Source organism: Lynx rufus, unplaced genomic scaffold (assembly GCF_022079265.1).
Source record: "Lynx rufus isolate CCGP_SWC_20201006 ecotype Redwood Valley unplaced genomic scaffold, mLynRuf1.p SCAF_1, whole genome shotgun sequence".
NCBI classification, from domain to species: domain Eukaryota; kingdom Metazoa; phylum Chordata; class Mammalia; order Carnivora; family Felidae; genus Lynx; species Lynx rufus.
In genome coordinates, this window is record NW_025814823.1 from 130,069,413 (window position 1) to 130,094,343 (window position 24,931).

A 24,931-nucleotide genomic window follows, 5' to 3' on the forward strand; every position below is an offset into this window, starting at 1 on the left:
TTGCCAGAAGCGGGGTATTGGTTGGTAGAGAACGGTCTGAAGGCAGAGACTGTTTTGAGGGTATTGAAGTTCACATGGGAAAAAGAAGCTGCGGTAAAAGGGAGCATTTATGAGGGATAGAGCTGAAATTCAGAAAGTTAAAATTTTGACTTGCTTGGGTAATTGATGGATGTAGGTCAGATGTAGGGAGGGAGTTTGACATAACTGGTGGGTGAGAGCCCTTTATTGGTTGTTTTAACACCATTTGTTGAAAAGACTTTGCTTTTTTCATTCACTTACTTTGACATTTTTGTATTTGACTGTTTTCACCTTACTAAAGTAGTGATTTTCATGCTGTTCAACCTGTTTTGGACTGCACCTTGTAACACTGGTAACTCTCATAGTATTTTTGCCTTTTGTAAGCCTCACTTTGACCATATAATTTGGGAATCTGCATTTTTAACAGGCTCCCCAGGTGATTCTTATATACATCAAAGTTTAAGCCAGAATTCCATTAGGTTCCCTATACTTTCTTTAAAAAAATTTTTTTTTTTTTTAGTGTTTGTTTATTTTTGAGAGTCGGGGGGCAGAGAGAGAGGCAAAGATTCTGAAGCAGGCTCCTGTCTCTAAGCTGTCAGCACAGAGCCTGATGTGGTGCTTGAACTCCCAAACTGAGAGATCATTACCTGAGCTGAAGTCACATGCTTAAGAGACTGAGCCACCCAGGTGCCCTGGTTCTCTTTACTTTTAACCTAGTGGTTTTAAATAGCCAATCTTAGATGTATTCAAGGATGTTGAATATAAGAGAAATTGTGTTTGTTGAAGATTGCTTTTTAGATCATTGTTGCTTTTGCTTGATAGCCAACTAGGATTTTTTAAAAAAAGTTTATTTTCATTTATTTTGAGAGCGCGCGCGCACACACACACACACACACACACACACACACACACACACTATTTGGGGATGGGCAGACAGAGAGAGAGAAAGAGAATCCCAAGCAGGCTCTGTGCTGTCTGTGCAGAACCCAAGGCAGTGCTAGATCCCATGAACCATGAGATCATGACCTGGGCTGAAATCAGGAGTTGAACACTTAACCAACTGAGCCCCCCAGGTGCCCCAAAAGCCAACTAGGATTTAAAAACTGGACTGTTTATCCTCTTAGGTTTTTCTGTGAATTTCTTGCTGATTTTTCTCACCTTTATCCTCATCTTACACCTTTCCACTTAACTTTCATATTTGCTGTTTTCCGAAATCAAGTGTCTAAAGATTGTCAAAGTTATTTTGTCAAAGAGTACCCTTCTGTAAAGTCTCAATTCATAGTTCAACTTTCCCGAGTTGTACTCTCATAACGTGTTGTTTTAGTTTTAGGTATAATTTATATTCAGCTTAAGCAGTCTCTACAAATTGTATTTTTTTTCCCCTAAGGTCATGCTCATTTATATTACAAATTGTGCCTAATCAGAGGCTGTATTCTGAATAGCCTGTTTGACTTAGCTTTCTCACCCTTTCAACTTTCTTCGCTCATTTACTTGTAGTATGAGGCTGTTTCTTCTGTATATGCAGTAAAGTATAGGTCTACCTAGCATCTTGTGTGTACTTTCAGCATAGTATCAGTTCCATAGTGCTGACTTTCAGTTGTTGACTTATCTTTCTTAGATCCCCTACACTATGAGTTTCATGAGAGAGGAATGTAAGCCTTTATTGTTACAGTCTTACTGTCAAGTTCAGAAGAATGCATATGAGTGGGTGGTGCTCAATAAATGTTAGATGAATATATAGAAGAAGAGACTTGTTCTACATACATACCTTCTAGGTTTCAAAGTGGCATAGTGCAAAACTTAAAAGAGCAGGAGTTTTGGGAAAATATGCAAAAACTTAAGATACCTGGAAAAAAATTCAGCTTAACGCCTTCAATTTAGATTGAAGTAGCCAAACCTGGAAACATGGAGCATGAGTGAGTTTGGGCCCCGTGTGTGTGTGTGTGTGTGTGTTGGGGGGGGAGGGTCTGTGCTGACAGCTCAGAAGCTGGATCCTGCTTCAGATTGTGTCTCCCTCTCTCTGCCCCTCCTGCATTCATGCTCTTTCTTTCTCTTAAAAATAATTAAACATTAAAAAAATTTAAGAAAAAAAAGGAACTTTGCTAGTTAATAATGTGTAGCCCCTGTTTTTTAGGTAATCTAAAAGGTAGGAAAGTTTTCTTTAATAATACTTTTACTGTAATGCTAAGATGGTCTTCATGTACTATATTAGTTTCCTACAGAAATAAATAAAATGTAAGCTCATAGCTGAGCTAGTTGCTATAGCATAGTATTGCAGTGTGCACTTAAAAGTGCAGCCTGCTACTCTTTGTGTGCCAGCAATTTCTATATTCTATTTTTCTTTCACATTAAAATAATTTATGCTCTTTTCAGGGGTGACATATTAGAAAATCAGCAGTTGAGAGAAAATTGTTTTGCAGTAACAAAATTGAGCTTGATTTGACACACACAAGGTTTGTTTTTAATAAACAGTATGCTTTTCACAGAAACTTGAATATAAAAATGTTGATATAAAATACTGTTAAAATCAAAATCTGGAGTCTATGAAAACAAGGAAACTTAAGGTACAAATAGTTATTCTAATGTAATTATAAATGTTTTAACCAAATAATATTTTGTAGACATGATGTGTAACTTGTAAAATTATATGCTGTGGTAAAGGAAGCAATCCAAACTTAAAAAGAGGAAAAGATTTTTTGAAAGCAGCAATATATTGTACTTGTTGTTAGAAAACAAGTGAACAGGTTGACAGGTGTGAGAAGAAATGTTTTCCAGTGTAGAATGCTTTTCTGTACTGAACAGCTTTGGGATTTGAGCAAGATACTTAAACTTGGTGATTCTTTAAAACCCTTTCAGTTCTAAAGTTGTGTAATTCCATGAATTTATTATCTCTATTACTCTAGGTTAATCTGTATAAGCACCATGAAAGTTTTGAGATGAAAATCTGAGTTACAGCCTGATTTAAATACAGATGTTAGTGTTTTTAATCACTGTTTTGGTCTAGAAGCCAAGACCTTTGTACACTTACTTTCGTCCCAAGCAGGCTCTGCACTGTCATCATGGAGCCCGATGTGGGGCTTGGACCGTGAGGTCATGACCAGAGCCAAAGTTGGGACGCCCAGCTGACTGAGCCACCCAGGTGCCCCAGTAGTTTAATTTGCTGGAGCAAATCCTGACCTGTCCTTCCATTCAAAAGTACTTCTGCATGAATCTCTAAAAAGGACGTTTTCCATAATTTGTTTTTGTTAGGAATCTTTCTAGGCTGGAAGTTAGGAATTAATCTTAAAATTTTTCTGTTTAAGGGTCATTGAACAGACGATTGATTGCTTATCATGTACAAGAGATACGTGCAGTACTGAGGGAGATGAAAGACATGGATAGTCTTGTGGTGTTCATTGGGAAAGTCCTAATATACAAACTCTTAAAAGTCACTTAGTAAGCTATTAAAATCTGCTACAGAAGAAAAGTAAACACTCTGTTAGGTTGTTTATGTGGTCAAAGCTAAAACTTAGACTTTTTAAAAACTCAAGGGTTAATGATAAATAAATTCCCACTAAACAGCATGTGTATTGTTTGCATGATGAGGGTAAAACAGAACTGAGACGAGGTGAAACCGGGTTACCAAATATAGTTGATTCTCCAACAACACAGGTTTGGATTGTGTGGATCTGTTTATACAGATGAATTTTTACAGTAAAGTTTTATAAATGTATTTTCCCTATGGCTTTCGTAGTAACATTCTCTTTTTTCTAACTTAATTTATTGTAAGAGTAGTATATAATACATATAAAGTACAAAATACGCATGTTACTCAACTGTTCATGTTGCTGATAAGGCTTCTGGCCAACAATAGGCTGTTAGTAGTTAGGTTTGGGGGGAGTCAAAAGTTACTCATAAAATTTTGACTGAGTGTGGTGGTGGGAGTTGGCCCTAACCGTCATGTTGTTCATAGGTCAGTTGTGCTTCAGAATAGTCTTCCCTCACTTGTTGGGATGAGCACTTGGATGATATATGTGAGCGATGAATCACTAAATTCTGTTCTTGAAAAAAAAATTTAAAAAAGGTGCTTCCTCAGAATTGTGGTCTATGTTGCGTCAGGAGAAGATCACATGACTGTGTATGTGCTTATGCTATGTGTTTACAATTGACTGATCCCATGAATGTGAGAGTAAAAGAAAATGAGTAAGTATGCTCGTAAAAAGTGTGAAAAACAAGCTGAAGCAAGAGAAAGGAATAAAAGATTGTTCTGGAAGGAAAATAAAAAAGAATAGTCTTCTTGATGAGTTACTGTGTTTTCTAAATAAGTTAACAAATGGAACCATGTGACTACTTTGAGATGGATGAGATGGATTGATTAGTATAAGAATGCTCAGCCAAGTGTCACAGTCTTTCACACTTACTCCTTAGAAACCGCTAACTTCATGATGTGATCCCTGGGGGAAATTTCCAAACAGTGGAAATTATGAATGTCCAATGTGAGACTACCTGGGTGCCACTTAACATGGTATAGCCTTTAGGATATTATACTGTAGTAAAATTTACTTAAAATATAAATGTGTGTTTTTAAGTCCTCGGATAGGTGAAATAGCTTGTTTTTAGTTTTGTTTGGGTAATTTTAATTGTCCCACCAAATGCCATGTTAATTCTAGATCTTGTCTCTTGCTCTGCCAAATTTTATATTGGCTTTTAAAAACATATTATTTAAAGAATGGCTCCAACTTTTATAAAGGGTCATTTCTGCTGCTATGAACTTGTATGAGGATTTGAGAATGTTATGTCTCTGTCTATTGTTACAGTAATGGGAGGGAAAGAACCTATTGGTGGGAACTTTTTTTTTTTAAGTTTATTCATTTTTGAGAGAGAGTGCAAGCAGGGGAGGATCAGGAAGAGAGAGGGAGAGAGAATCCCAAGCAGGCTCTGTGCTGTCAGCACGGAGCCCAACTTGAAACTCAAAGTCATGAACTGTGAAATGACTTGAACAGAAATCAAGAGTTGGATGCTTAAAGGACTGAGCACCCAGGTGCTCCTTTTGGTGGGAACTTTTAAGGGAGGAGAGACTCAACAGGACTAGCTTGATGAAAAACAAAACAAAACAAAAAAAAACAAAAAACTGTGTGCTGAACACTGAACAGGAGAATTTTATTTTATATATTTTGAGGAGTGAGGGGGAGAGAGGGAGAAAATGAGCGAGAGAGAGACAGAGAGAGGGAATCCCAAGTAGGCTTTGCCCTGACGGTGCAGAGCCCAATGCTGGACTTAAACTCATGCACGATCAGATTGTGACCTGAGCTGAAGTGGAGTCAGCCGCTTAACAGACTGAGCCACCCAGGCGCTCCAGGGAGAATTTTAGTATAGCATGGTGCTTATCCTTTCTGTAGTACACAATCTCTTACCTGACTCCTAGGAAAAGGGGCTCGTAAAAAGGAGAATAAAAACTCAAAAAATTTATTGCTGAAGTCTTTATAAGTTGCTCTTGAAGTAATGTTCTTTGCTTTGTCCATCTGACAAATCCATTGTATTGGATGCCTGAGACACAGCTGTGAACAAAGATAAGGTCCCAAATGGGGAGGGAGGGTAGTTTCGTTTCACCTTTTCTTCACTCCTAACGAATTGTGATCCTTTGGATACATGAGAGCATCATGTAGGCACCAGTGGCAGAAGACAGGTTTGTGGCTGTGTTAGGATTAGAGGACTTTAGGGATCTGTAAGATGGGTCACAGCGACCCTTGTGGGCCTCAGTTATACCGGTGGCGTGTTTGAGAACAAAAGGAAAATGAGAGTTTGCTAAAAGATATGTAGGTAACATGTGTTACTGGTCTTTAGGAATGTCCTTCAGTGAAAGTGAATAGATATCAGTTGAGACATTGGCAGTTTGATTGGAAATTGTTATTGAGGTAGATAGATCTTGTACCCACCAGAGTTTCTGTCGTGAAACATTTTGGTAATTTGATATATATATATATATATATATATATCTATATATATATATATCTATATCTATATATATATCTATATATCATGAGTAAATGGAAGCAAATTTATATTTAAGCCTTAAATTAAAGAAAAAAATGATGACTACCAAAATAACTACCTTTTTTGTCATTAAGAACATACAGGTGTTTTTAAAATTTCTTGTTATGAAATACTTAATATAAATTGCCATATACCCATCATCAAGATTTAGCAGTTTGCATTGTGTCATTTTTGTTTTATCACTTTTATCCTAAGGTGTTTTAAAGTAATTTAAAGATTTCATGAGATTTTATTATGAAATAGTTGAGTATTCATCTGTAAAAAGATTATTTTGTTTATTATCATTTAACTTTTACCAACCTAAGAAAAGCAAAAATAGTGATTTAATACCATTTGATACTTTCAGCACATTTTCTACATTGTTCTCAAATATAGTTTAACAAATGGTTGGTTTGAGCCAGAAGAATGACTAAGGTGGATACATTTGGTTGTCTCCTAAGTGTGTTTTAATTTAGAATAATATTCATTTCCTTCCCCCCCCCCTTTTTTTTCCATGCCACTCACTTGGTAAAAGATTTCGTTCAAATGTCTTACCGGATGTTGTACATTATGTATCTGTTGATTTTACGCCTTATTGATTAGAATGAGGTTAAGCAGGTTTTACCACTATTAGATTATGGGTAATATTTTGTGCCCCACTATTGGTGATTAATTACAAGACATTGATTTTTAAAGTTTTTCAGGCTAATTTTTCTTAGGGGAAAGTTGTTAGAACAGTGGTCTTGAGGGTAAAAAAGCATTAGAATATTTTAAATGCCAGAAGAAATCAAACGTCCTGTAATGGTTCCCTTTTGACATTCAAGGAATCAAGTCTTGGGACTTATCAGTTAAAATCACTCAGCAGCCAGTGGGTGGCGCTGTTTCTTGTGGTTTAGGAAAAGAAAATGCAAGTATTGATGGATCTTGTAAACCAGTACCTAAAATGTTTCATTAAATAGCTTATTTTCATATTGTCTTACTGAATTGTCTCCCTTCTGCCTCTGTATTTTTGAGAAGAAAATGTAGAAGAAATATTTTTTATTTCACCTATTTCATTTTTTCCCCTTTTCCCACTGAGCCTTCTATAAGCATACCTCAGTTGGTGTTTTCTGGAGCAGGTAGAAGCTTGAGTGTGTAGGATAGCTGACAGTGTTTCTTCCCAAGTTCTTTTGGTCTCTTTCTTCATTATCTGTCTTTGTCCTTTTACTGTTGGGCTGAAAGGGTAGTGCCATTGCTGCCTCTTCATTTCAGCCATCTCTGTGTAGAGACCTTTTTTTTTGTAGGCTAGTTAAAAAGAATCTTGAATAGAGCTTTGATAGATGCCTAATGCCCTTAACTACGTGCTTAACTCCAGACCTGGAACATAAGACAAAGGAGAATATTGATTAAAAGTTTTCCCCATATACTGCTGGTTTTTTCTTGATTTGTGCCTTAAATGCTGTATGGCTTCATTCAGCAATACGCGCTGTGTGCCAAAGCTGCTTAGGTGCTTTTCATATTTTATGACTAATTAAAGGGGCACTTTCATACTATTAACTTTTCAGGGCTAGAAAGAAGGAAGAATTAATAAATAAAGATCTGTGTCCTTAATATCTAAAAACCTTATGGCATTGTTTTTTTTAAGAAATGGGGATGCAAATTCCAAACGTTGTTGAAAGTTTCTTAAGGCAGAATGGTAGAACTTTGGATATTCTGAGTTATGCAACTTTCTTACACATGTTTAAAAAAGGAAAAGAGGACGATTTTATGGAGCAACATAGAATTTTATTAGGATGAGTTTGATTCTACCATGATGAAATACTTCCTTTTGTTTACTTTTCTGACATTGAGAACCTTTGGTTCAGTATTCACAGTTGTTCTGTGGTATATTTTGTTTTTTGTGTTGGGTGTGAGTGGGGAGGATTTTATGTTTGGTATGTATATTGTAATTTACATTGTGCATATGCAGGTGGTAGCATTCTGTAAAGGGATATTCTCCTGGTAATAAGAAGTAGTGCCTGAAAAATTATAACAGTAAAATAGTTATGCCATTTTGCTATTGCTCTTATAAAACACCTTTAAAAATAAATCTGACGTGTTTTTGTTAGCTAAGATGCAAGGAGAAGTTACTCAAAGAGGGCTAAAAGTTAACAGTAGAAGGAAGGAGGGGAAGGGACAAAAGCAGGGAAGAAATGTGTTTTGTTTTGCCAAACCAGCAGTTCTAGCCAAGGAGACTCCCAACTAGGTGTTGCATCTGAGAGCTCCTTGCTTTGTGTATCTCCCCTGATAGCCCCTTACATGAGTCAGTTTGAGCTGGGTTGGAGCTGAGGACCTGCACAGAAGCCCTCCGGAGTTGTCTTGAAGTTACATTTAGTTCATTATAATACTAAGGTCTCCTATGGGCAGAGTTTTCTCCCATTTTTTGAACATGGGATATATGCACTAGCAAGCATGTTGACATGCTGTGCATGTGTACTTGAACCAAGGTGCGTATGGGAGCTCCCTGCCACTGCCCTTGATACATTGAATGAAGGCTTCCTGCACTAACCCCACAGGGACAGAGTTCTTTGAGAGCCGTCTCCCTGTCTCCTTACTTGTAACAAGTAATACAGAATTCGTTACTTTCAACACTTCCTTGGGTTGTGTTCCATTTGATGCACTCCCAAGCAGTGGACCTCTCGAATAGGGTCACAGTTTGAAAATATGCTGATGGTTTAGGCTGACAGGTTATCATATATATATGATATATGTTTGTTTATTTTGAGAGAGAGGGACAGCACAAGCGTTTGAGCCAGGAAGGGGCAGAGAGAGAGGGAGAGAGGATCTCAAGCCAGCTCCTTGCTGTTATCACAGAACCTGATGCAGGGCTTGATCCCATGAACTGAGATCATGACCTGAACCCAAATCAAGAGTCGGACACTTAAATGACTGAGCCACCCAGGTGCCTTTCGTTATATATTTTTTTCTTGAGCTGGTGTCAGATTCCATTTGGTCAACTTTTGTGCTCAAGCTTAAGCTTATTTTTAAGGAACTAGGGAATGGTTCATTACTATTTTCTTTCTGGAGTCTGGCATGTACTGTTTGAGGAGGGCATTGAGAATTAGAAGGCCCCATGACTCTTAGGATTAATGAATGGAACTTACTCCAAATTTTATATGTATATAAAAATTATATAAGAAGAATGTTCAGTTTGTATTAGGTATTCCATGTAAATAATGGAACAAAAGTACATGTTTTTCTGTTGAGTGGTATAGAAAGGGTGAGATTTGTAGAAGAACCTTAGGTGAGATTCTGATTCACACAATTTATTGTATCCATATTAAGAGCATTATTGATCTTAGTGAATTTGGGGAATTTTTCCTTTTTGTTATGAAAATAAAATTCTACCATTATTGAATTGTTGTATAACTTTTGGAAAATAGGATTTACTCTATTGACTCTGCCTATATGGGTATTAAGAGATATTAGAACATAGCTATTAAAAAGGTAAGCTCTGAGCACCTTCTTTGGTTTCATTCCTTCCTCTTCCTCTTAATTATTTATGCTCTTTGCTCTTGTGCAAGTTTACTTCATCTTTTTGTACCTCAGTTTTCTTATTGTAAAATGGGGATAATACCTACTTTGTAGGAGGTGATGGTTAAATAAGGTGATGAAGGTAAACCAAGAGCATTGCCTAGTGCAGAGTAGGGTTCAGTAAATGTCTGAATGTCTAAGTTATAATGTTAGCTTTGTTATTTTTATCATATAGTTAACATGATCTGCATAAATACTTGTTTTTTATGAAACAGAAAAGAGTTCAAGTGACCTCACATAACAGTGATAGAAATTTTTTTTTGTACAGACAGTCCTGCACATTAAACTTTTTTTTTGTTTTAATCCCTATTTTTGGGAGGGAAAGAGGCAGTGTGAGCAGGGGAGGAACAGATAGGGAGATACAGCATCTGGAGCCAGCCTGCTTCAGATGCTGTGTCTCCCTCTCTCTGTGCCCCTTCCCCATTCATGCTCTGTCTCTCTCAAAAATAAATAAATGTTAAACAAACAAAAAAAATAGAGATGGGAAGGAGACTAGAAAATAATTTGTAAGCAAGAGGTTGGTTTAGAATGCTACTGTTTTCATATGTGGAATTTGGGTAAGGCACCCCTTAGATTTTATTTACTAAAGAGAGTATAAAACGGATGTAAAAATTATAGACAAGGCTATAGACTTCAGTTAACCTGGTTGAAATATTTGCTACCATAAGAAATTTACCTTAAAGCTTTACTTTCAGATCTATGTACAATTCCTACCCTTTTCCTATCTCTAAATCTCTGTTTTCTTTCACTTTATTCTGGCAGATAAATACTTTGATGATTTATATGTTTGGAAAAGTATACGATGCTCTAACCTACAATTACACAGCAAGTGTAATAAAAATCAAAAAGATGTATTTTCTGATTCTTAGGCATATATTTTAGCCTCATATTTTCAGAAAGGATTCGATTTACTGAGAAAAATACTGAAGTTCATTATAGTTAGAAAATCTTACAAATTTTTGATTTTGGTTTTCAGCTTATATCCCTTCTGATTATTTACTTCTCTGTCATAGCAGTGTTTCATGAGATGATGTCAGTTTTAGATCCTTAATTTTTTATGATACTGCTGCTTGTGCTGTAATACAGTGAGGTAATTATCATTACTATATTTTGGCGATCAAGAAATATTGGGATTAAATATTTTGATTACTTGAGAATATGTTGAAGTTACTTAATAAGTAGTCGTCGTACCTGTTGTCGAGCATGTGCACAAGGCAAGGGTGGGCCAACTGCTAGCCCTGACTGATCAGTTGGTGAAGATAGGACCTCTTTTAGATTCAGTCAGTTTGTTACTTAGAGAAAAGGAGTCAGCGATTGGTACCACCAACTCCCTGTGGCTTTTGATACACACCAAAAAGAATGACCAAAGCAATATGGGGCGAATGACTCAGGTGCAAATTGTGGGATGCACCATTGCTGAGGAGCCAGTTCTAGACCATAACTAGTTTCATTTTCTACAGCTCTGTTTGAGGGAAATGGGTTAGAAAACTTTACATCTTACCAGAACCTAGGAGGTGAGAAGCTGTTTTATGACAGCTTAACTGAGGAGATAGGGAGGTGAGCAGGAGATGCTCTTGTAGCAGTTCCTTATAAGCCTTCCATTTCTTGTTTTTCAGGAGGATTGTGATATGTTGTGCTGATAATCCTCTTTGGGGTTCAAGCCTTTGTGTGGCCTTTGTTGGTACATGCAAAATCACTAGGGAGATTTGACAGAGCTCTTTGCCTATACCTGTAAGCACACGCAGGTCATTAAAATGACTGAATTAAGGGGTACCTGGGTGGCTCACTTGGTTAAGTGTCCAACTCTGAATCAGCTCAGATCGTGATCTCAGGGTTGTGGATCAAGCCCCATGTTGTGCTCTGTGCTTAGTGTGGAGCCTGCTTGGGATTCTGTCTCTCCTCTTTCTGCCCCTCCCCTGCTTGCATGCCCACATGCTCACTCGCTCTCCAAAAATAAATAAATAAAATAAAAAAATTACTGAATTAAAATAACAGAAATGGAATTTGTTTTTTTCATGGAAGTATTATGTTGTTTGCAGGATTACATTCCTGACTGGTTTCTGATGCCTAATCTTATCACAAATCCAGTATTGAGTGGAAATGATAGACTTGTCTGGATTAAGAAAAACTTTTCCGAAGTGTGCTAATGATAACTAGTCATAAGTACTTTCATCTCACTTTTGTTTAAAGTAAATGGCCATGTAGACTCAGTTGGATTACTCTTAGACCTTCTGGAAAAAAAAAATAATACAGGATACCATTAGAAATGGTTCTGCCTTAACTTGGGAGGCAGAGGCCAACTGCATCCCACTGTGAGTCAGATGTTTTAAATACCAGTACAAAATCAGAAAGCAGCATGACAAGCATTGTGGCTTGTATGTTCCTGGCTTTTAAATGCCCCCAAACCACGTGGGTAGAACTGGCAGGACACCGAAATCTTTTGTATTTCTTAGTATATTGTTTTATCTGCTGTTCCCACTGATAGTCTGTCAGTGTTTTAAAGTTTTTTTTAAATTATTTAACTAATCTGGATACCCATTGTGGGGCTTGAACTCATGGCCCTGAGATCAGAGTTGCATGCTCTTCCAACCGAGCCAGCCAGAAAAAAAGAAAATGTCAGGCTGCAATGCAGGCATGAGACTAGTGGTTTGAGAAGAACGAGTCTGTTAAGGTGTGTGTATGTGTGTTCATACCAGCAGCCAGCAAATGGTCCTTGCTGCTGTGTGTTTGGCTTAATACAGTTTGAAATGTGATAAATGACTTAACTGTTTCACATCTTACTGAAAATGTGTGTTCAGGGTTAAAACTGAAATGTATTACTATATAGAGCTAATTGGTTACTGAAATCAATGTTTTTTGTGAATTTGTTGATATTTCTTTGCAGTTAGCTTCTGGAATTTATAATTTTGCCTGCTCTCTGTGGAATCACCATACAGACACATTCCTTCAACAAGTTTCTTCTGGGAATGAAGCTGCAGTTCTAAGTTCATTAGAACGAACTCTGCTGTCATTGAAAGGTACTGTTCAATTTGACATGTTCATTTCGGAAATGACCTATCTCAAAAGAGTCACCAATAGTTCCTCTGGTGGATTTTCTGCTCCCATTTGCCCTGGGAGAATGAGGGGTTAATTTCTCCCTCACAGACAAGGTGTTATTTGTGGTTGGTTTTTCTTTTGTGAGAATAGCTTTCTCTCTAATTTGTAAAAGTGTGGGATAGTTTTCTATTATATTCACATTATTGAGGTCTCAGGGCTCTGGACACATACCTTCCAAATAATTGTACTTCTTTTTGCTTCTACTTTAAACTTCTCTTTCTGGGTAGAAACCCATTCTGCCCTTATCATTGTCATGTTAACTTCACTAAACTTCAAGCATTAGTTGAGTGCTGTCTCCCAGCTCTGTTTGCCCTGAGAACTCAGCTTCTGTCTTTCTTGTTTGATCTCAGGCCCACCTGGGTTTTCAACGGTGCTTGACGGTGTGTCATCAGTTATCCTCGGTTATCCTGTGCTTTGCTTGTAGGTATTCTCTTAGCATAAATCTTCATTTTACTTGCCCTTGAGCTATGTATCTTGATGAAGGTTTTCTGAGATTCTTTTCCTTGGTAAAACACTGTTTTGGCTCTTTGTCTGTCTTCCAGTCTCTCCTCTTCTGCTTACGCTCTTTTAGTTTGAGCTCTTCTTTTAGTTTGATTACAGGCTGCCTTTAGTTCTCCTACTGTGGCTCATTTCGAATCCTTTTGCTTTACTTGTAAACCCTTTTATCCTACTCCCTTAGTACCTTAGGATGCTGTTGTACACTCTTGGTACTGTTCTCCTGCATCACGTATGTTAACTAGACAGTGGATGTACAGACTTCAGGCTGTCGGCACATTCTGGTGAACTTTGTAGACAAAAGTGGGAATATTTTAAGGGACTATTGACAAGTACAATTCATTGTACTGGTGGTTCATTACACAAGTGAGTGGAGATGGTTTTGTGACCATTCTGGAGAAGAAATTAAAAGGATCTAGAGAGAAACATTTATCCAGAAAGAACTAGAGAAACTGGTATAAGGTCATAAATACAAAACTTGTGTCAGTTTTGTGTTTGATGATTAAGGAATTTTCATGAGTGCTTTCAGTTGATTTCCTTGCCTTAGTGATTTCAAAGTGTACTTCCTGACAAAAGGGATGCAGCCCTACTCTCTATTAGCCTGCATTTTACCTTTTCATTACTTCCCTATCTCAGGGTCTTAGATATACACCTTAGCATTTTTAAGGTATCCTAACCTGTTACAATCCCATAGTATTTTCCTTTAAAATATTTGTTCTGCCTAGCTGTAAATTTCTGTGCCTTGAGCAATGCTTAAGACTACAGTTTTTGTTATATATAATCTGAATTTATACCTGTGTGCATTTAGTATCTTTTAGACATGCATATATTCATTATTTCATTCAATAAATAAATTAGGTGTTTGACACTGGGTAGACAGGCATAATAAAATGGTCATACAAATACGTGTAAAGTCACTCGCGACAGTGGTCTTACAATGTCATAACTGGCAACATGGTCAGAAAGGACTTCCTTGAGAAAGAATCATCCTAGGGCAAATTGAAGTTAACGAGGTGATGACTGGAGAAGAGAGAACCTTCTCAGGTGATGTGGACCAAGTTCTTTTGTGGGAACGAGTGAATGCAGAATAAGGGACTCATTTTGAATTCTATTTTCTCCTTTTGTGATGATGTAACTTTTGAGTCGTATATAATTGGATGTGTGAAACTGATGATTCTATAGAGAGTTGAATTCTAAACCTATTTTTAATATACTGCCTTTAGGCTGCACCTCATGAACACTAACTCTGAGTTGTAAAGATCACAGTGGTGTTTGTGTTTTCCTAAAATGATGTGGTTTAGAATTTTGTAGTCTCATGCTGCCATCATCTTTGTGTTACTGATTTGTGCTGAGTGTTTTACTCTTGAATCCTTTAATAACGCTGTGAAGTAGGACTTGTTAACCAGTTTACAGACCAGCAATGTGAGATCTAGAAAAGTTGTTCAAAAGAATGTAGTGGTAGACCCTGGAGCTAGCTTTTTACATCTAGATCTGACTTCCATTTGTTTATCCTGCTCGTCTCCTTGTGTACACCAGTTACACATAAAATGTGATGCTTATACTTGAGCACTGTAGTCTATTGCGGATTTAGAAATAGTTGAGTTTTTATATCGCTTTTAGGTGATACGGTATTTTCATTAATGTAGCCTAAAACTAAATGAAGCATTTTGGTCACTGTTGAGACCTATTTTCAAGGTTACGGAATAGAGATGACCATCTCAGTTTCAACCTCTAGGGGTTATTTCAGGTGAGAAATACTTACAATTAGAGAAGTTAAATGTTGCAATATAGTTTTAGAAACTTAAGTAGTTAAGATAAGTGAGAAGAACTCAGCTTTTGAGTTAAAAAAAACTTGGCTGTCATTCCAGCTTGCCTACCTGGAAATGAACCCGTGACCAGGGATTATTTTTCTTTATCTATTATATGAAAGGATTAAGTTAGATTAACCCCCAGTCTTAATGAGGCTTTGTGATTCTGAGTCTTTATTATGATTATGATTTTAATAGGATAAAATGTGAGAAAATCAGATGCAGTAAAGCTCAATTTTACTTTTCAGTGCTGCGTAAATTAACCGTTAATGGATTTGTGGAACCTCATAAGAATATGGAGGTGATGGTAAGTGAAAGAAGTTGCTGATTGTGGCTTTGGGAAAGTGCTTGGTATTTTCCTTAGTGTTTTAAAGCTTATTCTTTTTACTTGGCATTGATTTGTAAGTTTTTATAAAGTGACCGTTTACCATTTGTATATGTTACACTATACCTTTTTTGACTTGTGGCCTTTTTTCAGTATATCAAAGCAGCTGCTTTGTGAAGAGAAGGAAATAGGCCTAGGACAGTTCTCAAGGGCCATGATGATACGTTGAGAGTGTTCATTTCAATTTGAATTTGGGTGAACCTCTTGAATTTGAATGCTATTAACAAATTTCCAGTTCCATTGTGGATATTTATATCCTTGATATTTCTCTTCGTCTGATGTTATATATTTAAAATGAATTTTTTTCTTAAATCATAACATACATCCGTGCTCTTTGCAGTCAACTGAAAAATATATCCAAGAAGGGAAAGCCCTTGATAAGCCAACATTTGTGATTATATCCATGGTTGGTATAGCATCATCTGCTTTTCTGTATACAAAAATATATAGCTGTATATGTTTATCCCAAAACAAAATGATACTATATTATATATTTACCCAGATCTATGTTAGTTTTCTCAGGAAAGTTCAAGTTCGCTAAAATGTTGCTTTCTGTGGATTGCTTTGGGGGTACTGAACAGGAAGTTTGAAAAAAGTACATGGAATTGGTCTTTGGGTCTGACCTACCCTATTTGACCCGAGTTACTTGTTTGTTTGTTTTAAATCTTTAGTATGTTTTGTATGTCAGATTTAGATTGCAATAATGATTTTACTGTTAAAAGAATTTAAAAGCTGGTAATTTGAATCATTCAGTGTGCTATTTTGTTCTGTAAAAGGGTTTACATGCTTTTTTTAAAGTTAAAAAGTAAGGAAATAATCATTTGAAAACTTGCTATCAGAGATCTTGGTAAAATTTGTAAGTATATGTTAAGACATTTTATGCTTTTCTCTCTTCCTCAGTATTCTGTAAAAGGTACCCATATGCTGTTTCTTCCCTTGATTTTTCCTACACTTAGTATGATAGTTTTCTTATGTCAGTAATATTATATGTTATGTTTTTAATGATTCTTTGGTGAATCCATGCATTTACTATCAGCGAGCTAATTTTTTCTTTAAATTATAACATTAATATAGGATTCCTGTAAATTACTTGCCCACTTATCTGTTGATGGATATGTAGGTTGTTTCCAGTTTTTAATTGTTGGTAAATAATGCTGGAATGAACACTTGGATGGATATGGGTATGTGTACATATATATTTCACTCACTGTTCATCCCAGAGCTTGGAACAGTCTCTGCTAGTAATAAAAGCTCAATAGTTATTTTTAAAATCAATGAATATATTATATAGTAGAAACATTAGGTCACATGGCTCAGTAATTATTTTTGTGTGTAATATTCGGAGTGTCATAAAATTATGTTAACTAAAATATTGATGATTTCATCAGGGTTCTTTTTGTTTTTTAGTAAAAATGAATTGTTGATTTGAAACACATTACCATAAATTGGAATAGTGGTTATCATTGAAAACTATCAGTGTTTTTTGAGACTTTGGCTTTCTCTTAAGAGTCTTTCTTCTGTCTGCTGAAACTGTATTAACTTTTACTCTGTTATAAATGTTGTCTTGTAGCAGTTAAGGTTATACTGAGTAGTTGGAAACAAGATAGAATTTAAACAAGTTAAGGATGGTTTTTCAAATAACATAAACATCTTAAAAATAAGATGGAACATAAACATCTTAAAAATAAGATGGAACTTAAAAGATGCTTTAGAAGCACTGTATGATAGTGGTGAGATTTTGGTTTCTGGAGGCAGATAAACTTGGATTTGAATCTTGACTTGGCCTTTTCCTGGTAGCATGGCCTCCAGCTATTTCCTTATCTTACCTGGTACTCCGTTTCTTCTTTTGTAATATGGAAATGAAATATACTACCTACCTTACTGAATGTTGTGAGGAGTAATAGAGGTAATGATTTTTGTAACTAGTTTAGCTAATTAAAGCACTCTGTAAATTACCATTTAATGATTAACTTGAGTTCTTATTCTGTTATTATATAAACAGAATAAATCATAAACTTATTTGTACTACAAATTAGCTCTCTATGATTTTGTAAATTCCTCTTTCTCTTCTTCAGCTCACTAAAATTGATGGCTTTTACAGTTTTCTACTTTCTTCGGAGTACCCCTATTGATAAACTAATTTTATTTAAAAGTAATAGAATAAAATTCCTTCTATGTTGTCATTACTTTAAGGGACCATTGGACTACTGTATAAATTTAAAATTTGTATGGAATCTCGATGATCTTATTCTTCCTATAATGAAACCTTTTGCTCTTTTATCATCTTAGGATTTATTATTATTATTTTTTACCTAGTATTTTTCAATTACTCTCCATTGTGGTTAAAAAGATTGAAATACTGTGAAAGTGGAAGAATGATGAAATTGCCAGAGGATGGAGCGGTAGTGAAATTGTCATCCTGTAGTTTTCTTACTGTGTTGTGCATTGCATTCCATCTTTCAAGAAGGAATAAAAGAAGACTGGAAGCACTGTCTTTTTATTGTACCTTCAGCTTTTGTGTAACACATTGAGAATTCAAAATTCATTTCCTGTCCACGTGGCAGAGAAGAAAATTGACAAGAGAAAGAAGTTTCATAATTTTTACATGAGTCAGAAGATGGATGCTTTCAGACAGACTGAGAGCAGCATTCTAGACCCTAAGTGTGACGGTGAAATTCTCCAAGTGAAATCTCTTTCTCAGTCTTCAGATGATGATATCCTAGTTAAATGGTCTCAAACTCAAGAATGAGTGAATGAAGAATATATCTCTAAGAACAAAGAGGAAATAACATTCTATTCTAGTCATTTGTTATTAAGGCATTTATCATGTGGTTATTTTGTGACAAAAAGGTGGACCATCCTGTTTGTTGAAAGAACATGTGACATCTTGTATGATGTTTATACACCAAAATCTATGGAGCCAGAAAGTCTGAGATTTTTAAATTCTTTTTTTTTTTTTTTTAATTTTTTTTTTCAACGTTTATTTACTTTTGGGACAGAGAGAGACAGAGCATGAACGGGGGAGGGGCAGAGAGAGAGGGAGACACAGAATCGGAAATAGGCTCCAGGCTCTGAGCCATCAGCCCAGAGCCCGACGCGGGGCTCGAACTCACGGACCGCGAGATCGTGACCTGGCTGAAGTCGGACGCTTAACCGACTGCGCCACCCAGGCGCCCCTGAGATTTTTAAATTCTTAAAAATTAAAAAAAAAAAAAAACCTGTTTATTCATTTTTGAGAGAGTCGGGTGGGAGAGGGGGGCATAGGGAGAGGGAGACATAGAATCTGAAGCAGGCTCCAGGCTGTCAGCACAGAACCCTACGTGGGGCTCCAACTCATAGTCTGTGAGATCATGACCTGAGCTGAAGTCAGTTGCTTAATCGACTGAGCCACCCCGGTGCCCCTTAAAAATTTTAATGAAGTTGTTTTTTACTATCCCTTTATATCTGTAAAATTTTTATATTTCTTAAATACCTATTAACAAATAAGGGTTGTTTAGATTTTTACCAGATGACAAATGGTGATACTTGTCTTATATCTGAAAGCTAATATATTTAATTATTATATAATTATATTTAATTTATAATTTAACTATATATTAAATATAATATTTAATACTTGAACTTCAGAACCTCTCCTTTCAGTAATTGGTACCATTTATCCACATACTGCGTACTTACTGTTCCTGAATACTGCTTCTGGTTTCTGGGGTAGAGCAATAACACAGACAAGTTCCAGTTCTCAGAGAGTGAACATTGTAGTGGGAGGAGGCACATATTACACAAACAGTATGTCGGGATTATATGAGCTGTGAAGATGGAAAAACAGGAGAATAGAGGTTACTTAGAAATAAAATACTCAATAAATAATGTTTTATTGTAAAGTGATTTAGGTAACTGAAATGAGACTTTGAGAGATGAAATGTTCTATTTTCTTTGAAAGGTTTGTTTATAATAATAGAATGTTTTTTACTTTATATAATTTTAACTTATTAAAATGATATGATAAATCTTAATAGTCTTGTAAAAAGTATAAGGGAGATGTTTACAACAATAAATTGAGACATTAAAAAAAATCTTTCCTAGGGTTTTTTACATGGAATATTTGACCGTCTGAAACAATTTCTGGAATGCAGTAAGTACTTCTTTGACAGTAGATTTTACTTGTAGAATCTTTATTCATGGATTGCTTCTGCTCTGCGCTAGGAAATCTGGAGAGAGGCTAAAATCTTGTGTCTTGATGGCTAATTCTCTGAAGTTAAATTGGAGCTCATCTTTGTCTTGATACATCTGTCTTGTCCTGAGTATTGAGGAAACTTTTTTAAAATTCTGTTTTGTGTCCATTCTTTGTAGATGCTTTTACTGCTATTGCTCTTTTCCATGCAAACATGGACAACAGTCATATATTTAACAAATATTTATTAAATGTAGCTCCTCTGCCACATGCTGTTTAGACTTTGTATAGATTCTTTTTTTTTTTTAATTTTTTCTTAATGTTCAATTATTTTTGAGAGAGAGTGAGTGAGTGTGAGCTGGGGAGGGGCAGAGAGAGCGGGACAGAGGATCTGAAGTGGGCTCCGTGCTAACAGCATTGAGTTCAATATGGGGCTCAAACTCACAAACTGCTACATAATGACCTGAACTGAAGTTAGACGCTAAACCGAGTGAGTCACCCAGTTTTGTTTCTTTCAGTACATTTTACATATATGTATTATATAAATTACTACCTTAAGTGATACTTTAATTTTGCAGATCTCTGGTTCAGAATTTTCTTTGGCTTCTCTTTAGGACCCTCTCTAATTCACTACCCCACACAAGAGAATTTAACATCTATATTTGTGTTGTGTTATACTGTGGTCTTATTGTTAACCTTTTCTCCTCCTTGTGGTTGTGAACACCTTTGTTGAGGATAAACACACCTACAGACACAAAATACACACCCATGTGCTTGCATGCCCACATACACATGTGTACATCCTGTATATATGTATGTATTTGGAGACTTAATAGGCTGAGAAGATATTTTAGTGTACTCACTTTTAGGGAGTTGTTGATTATTTGATGTCAGTCATTTTCAGTAAAAGCATTGTTGAGTCTATTTCTAGACACTGTTTTGGGTATTGTGCATGCGAAGATGATTAAGACAACTTACATAAAGTAATTCATTTTAATAAAAGTGGTCATTTTCTTTGGTTACCTTGTAGAGATGCAGAGGGAAGAGTAGGAGTCTTCCCAGGAGAGACTAACGTAAATGATGAGATGAATAGAAAGAATTTGTTTATAGAGCAGTTAATGGGCTAGTGGACAGTGTTCTGAATGTACAAAATTAATTATGCCAGGCAAATTATCCAAAGAAAATTGTCAGAAGATCTAAGAAAAATAATGAGTATTTTAATCTTTCAGTACTTCGTTTTTACTTTGCTTGAAAAATATTTCAACTATAACTAATTTAAATTTTGAGAATATGATAAGCTATTCACAGATTAAAATTGCTACTGTCCTTTTCCTTTAACACAGACTTAGTTTGTATTTTAGGATTAATTTTGTGAACATGGCCCTACGAATTACTGTGTGTGAAAACTATAAATATTGGTAATGGTTAAGCACAGTACAGGATTTAAGATGCAAAATAGGTGAAAACATGCCTGACCGTATTTTTCCAGCAAGTTTTGCCATTGTTTTGATTGTGAATTTATGGAGTATTATAAACTTGTACTAATATTTGGATTGTATTTTTAATAGGTAGAAGTATAGGTACAGATAATGTATGTAGAGACAGACTGGAAAAGACCATCATTCTTTTTACTAAAGTGGTAAGTTTTCTTTTTACCTTAAGTATGTTTTCTTACATAAAATATACATAACTCAGATTTGATAAGGAAAATGACATAAGCATGCATTCTCACTTTAGTGTAAAGTACCTTATTTTCTGACTACAGCAAAGCTAAAAAAAATGGTATCTTGAAGTATTTAGAATGAATGTAATAATTAAGTTTTATATGCTATATCAGTATAAGTCACTTTGATGAAAAAAAATAATAAAACAAAACCACAAACCTAATAAATAGTAGAGAGGTTGAGTCTTCTGAAGCTTATTATTCTCAAGCCTACTGGATGAAAGCAGAGATAAAGAAGATAACAGTGTAGCTAATCAGGAAATAGATCATATATAGCAGGCAGTATATTATCAGGAAGTTATTATATTCATAAAGACATTGTCATTAATATCAAACACCTTTTGAATAGAATTATATGAGTACACTGTGCTAGGCAATGTGTCTAAATTTCTGATAAAACTAAGTTTTATAGAAACTGATGTTTCTGAAATTTTGGGCTGAGGATGGTTGGGAGAAGTATATATAGTTGGGTTGTAGCAACCAGGAAGACCTGGTTTGAGAACTGCATTGAACTAAAACAGGTTGTTGAAGACAGCAGTATGTAAATTTGTAGCCTGTTTTCCCTCTTTCATTAAGTTTTGTTAATAGGGTTAAGTTGTCTGTTCCCTGGGAGGGGAGAAAAGAAGTAGAAATGAGCTGTTCTTATTGCTGTGGTTAAGTAGCAGTTACCTTTGGTTTCAGTTCTCCTTGTTTCCAAGTTATGTTCTAACTAGCCTCAACAGCAAAAGTCTACCTAATCTTCCAAGATCCAGTATAAAATTGACTCAGGTATTTTAAGTTAAAAACAAAAAAATACAAAGCGAAGTAAAATGACATCATGTGATTAGTGAGGCTGTGTGGTGTTGATGAATAATTTTATTTATAAAGTTTTCATATTTATAATCTCTGACTTGATTAAAACTTTAAAAATTGGAACTTTCAAACATACATCCAAGTAGAATTGAGTGACTTTGAGTCTCCATGAAGTCATCACTTAGCTTCAGGAATTATGAACTTCTGTTGAAGATTAGTTCTGTTTTATCTCTATACTTCTCTCTCCCCTCCTTGCTGGTTTCTTAAAAGCAGATCTCAGATATCATATTAGTATTATCTGTAAATACTTGAATATTTGTCTTTAAGTGATAAGGGGTTTAAAAAAAGAATGTAACACAATGTAAGAAGTAGGAATGACTTTTTGTTATCATGTAAATATTTAGTCATTATTTTGGTTTTTCTCAAAATTTTTATAGTTCTTTTGTTTGAATCAGGATTTGATAGTGTCCAAGTTCTCTTTCCATTTTTTTTTTCGTTGCTATTTATTTGTTGAGGTAATAGGTAATTTCCTTGTAGGGTTTTCATGTTTTGAATTTGGCTTCTTGCATCCTGATATGTTACTTACCATGTTCCTTTGTCTCTCTACCCCTCCTCCTCCAATATTTCTTGTAAATTTGTAGAGGCTTGATCATATTGAGCTTTATTTCATGGAGGAGGGTGAGGACAGCAAGAATACTCCACGGGTGGTGCTTTGTATATCTTGTATTGCATCACATCAGGAGGTACAATGTTGAGTTGTTTAAAATGATGAGGGAGCTCTTTAAAGTTCCCCAGCAGCTTTTCCCCTATTATTTTAGAAGCTGTTCATGATCATGGCCTAGATCTGTTTTTTGGTAAGGGATTACAGAATGATGACATTCTATTGTATTTGCATTTATTAGCAGAAATTCTTTGAAGAAGAGATCTGACTCATCAACTTATTTGATAAGTTGAATCGAAAATACAATTGATGCAGGAAAGGCAGGATAATTTTTTATTTTCTTGCTCTTACTACTTTTTTTTAATTTTATTTTTTAACATTTATTTATTTTTGAGACAGAGAGAGAGCATGAACAGGGGAGGGTCAGAGAAAGAGGGAGACACAGAATCTGAAACAGGCTCCAGGCTCTGACCTGTCAGCACAGAGCCCGACGCGGGGCTCGAACCCACGGACCATGAGATCATGACCTGAGCCGAAGTCGGACGTTTAACCGACTGAGCCACCCAGGCACCCCTCTTACTACTTTTTAAAGTCTTATCTTTTATATACTTAGAATTTTTGTTTCATATTTACCCATTCTTACTGAATTAACTATGAAGTGGGTCTGTTTTGGACCCTCTAGTAGAAGTAATAGAAATACCTGTCATGAGATATAATTTGACATAATCCACATTATATGATATACCTAAAGAAATCAATTACATGTGTATTACGTGCAAAACTGCATGTATGTGGACTCGTGACCAAGGTTCAAAACTTTACAAATGTATATTAGCAAGTTATAAGATGTACTTATGGATAATTATATTCCTATATGAATTTGGGGTAAATACACTTTAATTTTTTTCTTTATAGCTTTTGGACTTCTTGGATCAGCATCCGTTTTCATTTACTCCTCTAATTCAGAGATCACTGGAATTTTCTGTAAGCTATGTATTTACAGAAGTTGGTGAAGGCGTTACATTTGAGCGATTCATTGTTCAATGCATGAATCTTATTAAGATGATTGTAAAAAATTACGCTTATAAGCCATCCAAAAATTTTGAAGGTAATGCCTTACTGGTAGTTTTTTTTTTTTACTGATTATTATTTCTTTATTTTATATGTGAAATAATTGGTATTTTTAAGCATTTTTTTGAAATCTTATTTAAGTCTGAAAAACAAAATGTTGCTGGCACATGAACTAGAGATAAGTGTTAGAGACTTTAATATGTGAGTGCTAGCTTTAAAGGCCACATAATGCACTTAGTAACTATCTTTTGTAGCACAAAGAGCAGTTGAAGCCTGCCGGTTTAGGATTAATTACTCCAGTAACCATTGCAGTTAATGTTGTACTTATTTGCACAATTAAATTTTTTCTCTGACTTGATATGAAGTGAGTTTACTTCTAGACACGGAATTCATTTGTGTGTGTATATACAAGATGAATGAGAAATTATCTTAGAGATGTATGTATATAAGTCACTGCACTGTGGTGTGTTAATACAGCATGGTAATGTACAGGCTATAGTGAGAAGATGGCTATAACATGATGTGTGTGTGGGGCAAATAAGAATTGTCTTTGAAATTTGCCCTTGATAAAAATGAAAATCTGTACACCACTTGCTCTTTCCCCCCAAGGGTATATTTTTAATTCATTTAAGTTACATAATCCAATTTTGGTAAAATGTTTGTATGATTAAGTTGGAAATTTTATGTTTTCTAGACAGCAGTCCTGAAACTTTAGAAGCACATAAGATCAAGATGGCATTCTTTACATATCCCACTTTGACAGAGATATGTAGAAGATTAGTCTCTCATTATTTTCTGTTAACTGAGGAAGAACTGACAATGTGGGAAGAAGACCCAGAAGGCTTTAGTAAGAATCAGTTTTTCAGTTTTCCCATGGCTTTTCTCCCCCTTTCCTAAATACATATCGTCTCTTTGAGTGATATATGTAACACTGTATTTTTAATAGAAAACTTTTGTTCTGAGAGTCATGGCTTTTAAAAATTAATATATCCTGTCTTTATTATCCATTGGAACAAAAGCAGAAAATGATTTTTTCAAATATGTGGAGTTTTCTCCAGAGATAGACCTTTTAAAATTTTTAGATGTTCCTATGAACATATCATATAGTTTAAATCGAAAACACCTCCTGTCTGTATTATCAGGTGTG

The 24,931-nt window shown here is 35.4% G+C and overlaps 1 protein-coding gene across 2 annotated transcripts in view; it reads left to right on the plus strand.

Annotated features, from left to right (window-relative positions):
• Positions 1-24,931, plus strand: part of IPO11 (importin 11) — a 189,271-nt gene that overhangs the window by 38,388 nt on the left and 125,952 nt on the right. For both annotated transcript variants that reach the window (XM_047087054.1, XM_047087064.1), the window contains exons 6-11: positions 12,467-12,599; positions 15,230-15,288; positions 19,450-19,498; positions 21,106-21,176; positions 23,629-23,821; positions 24,479-24,631. In XM_047087054.1, the coding sequence (XP_046943010.1) occupies positions 12,467-12,599; positions 15,230-15,288; positions 19,450-19,498; positions 21,106-21,176; positions 23,629-23,821; positions 24,479-24,631 (658 nt within the window). The remainder of the gene's footprint in view (positions 1-12,466; positions 12,600-15,229; positions 15,289-19,449; positions 19,499-21,105; positions 21,177-23,628; positions 23,822-24,478; positions 24,632-24,931) is intronic.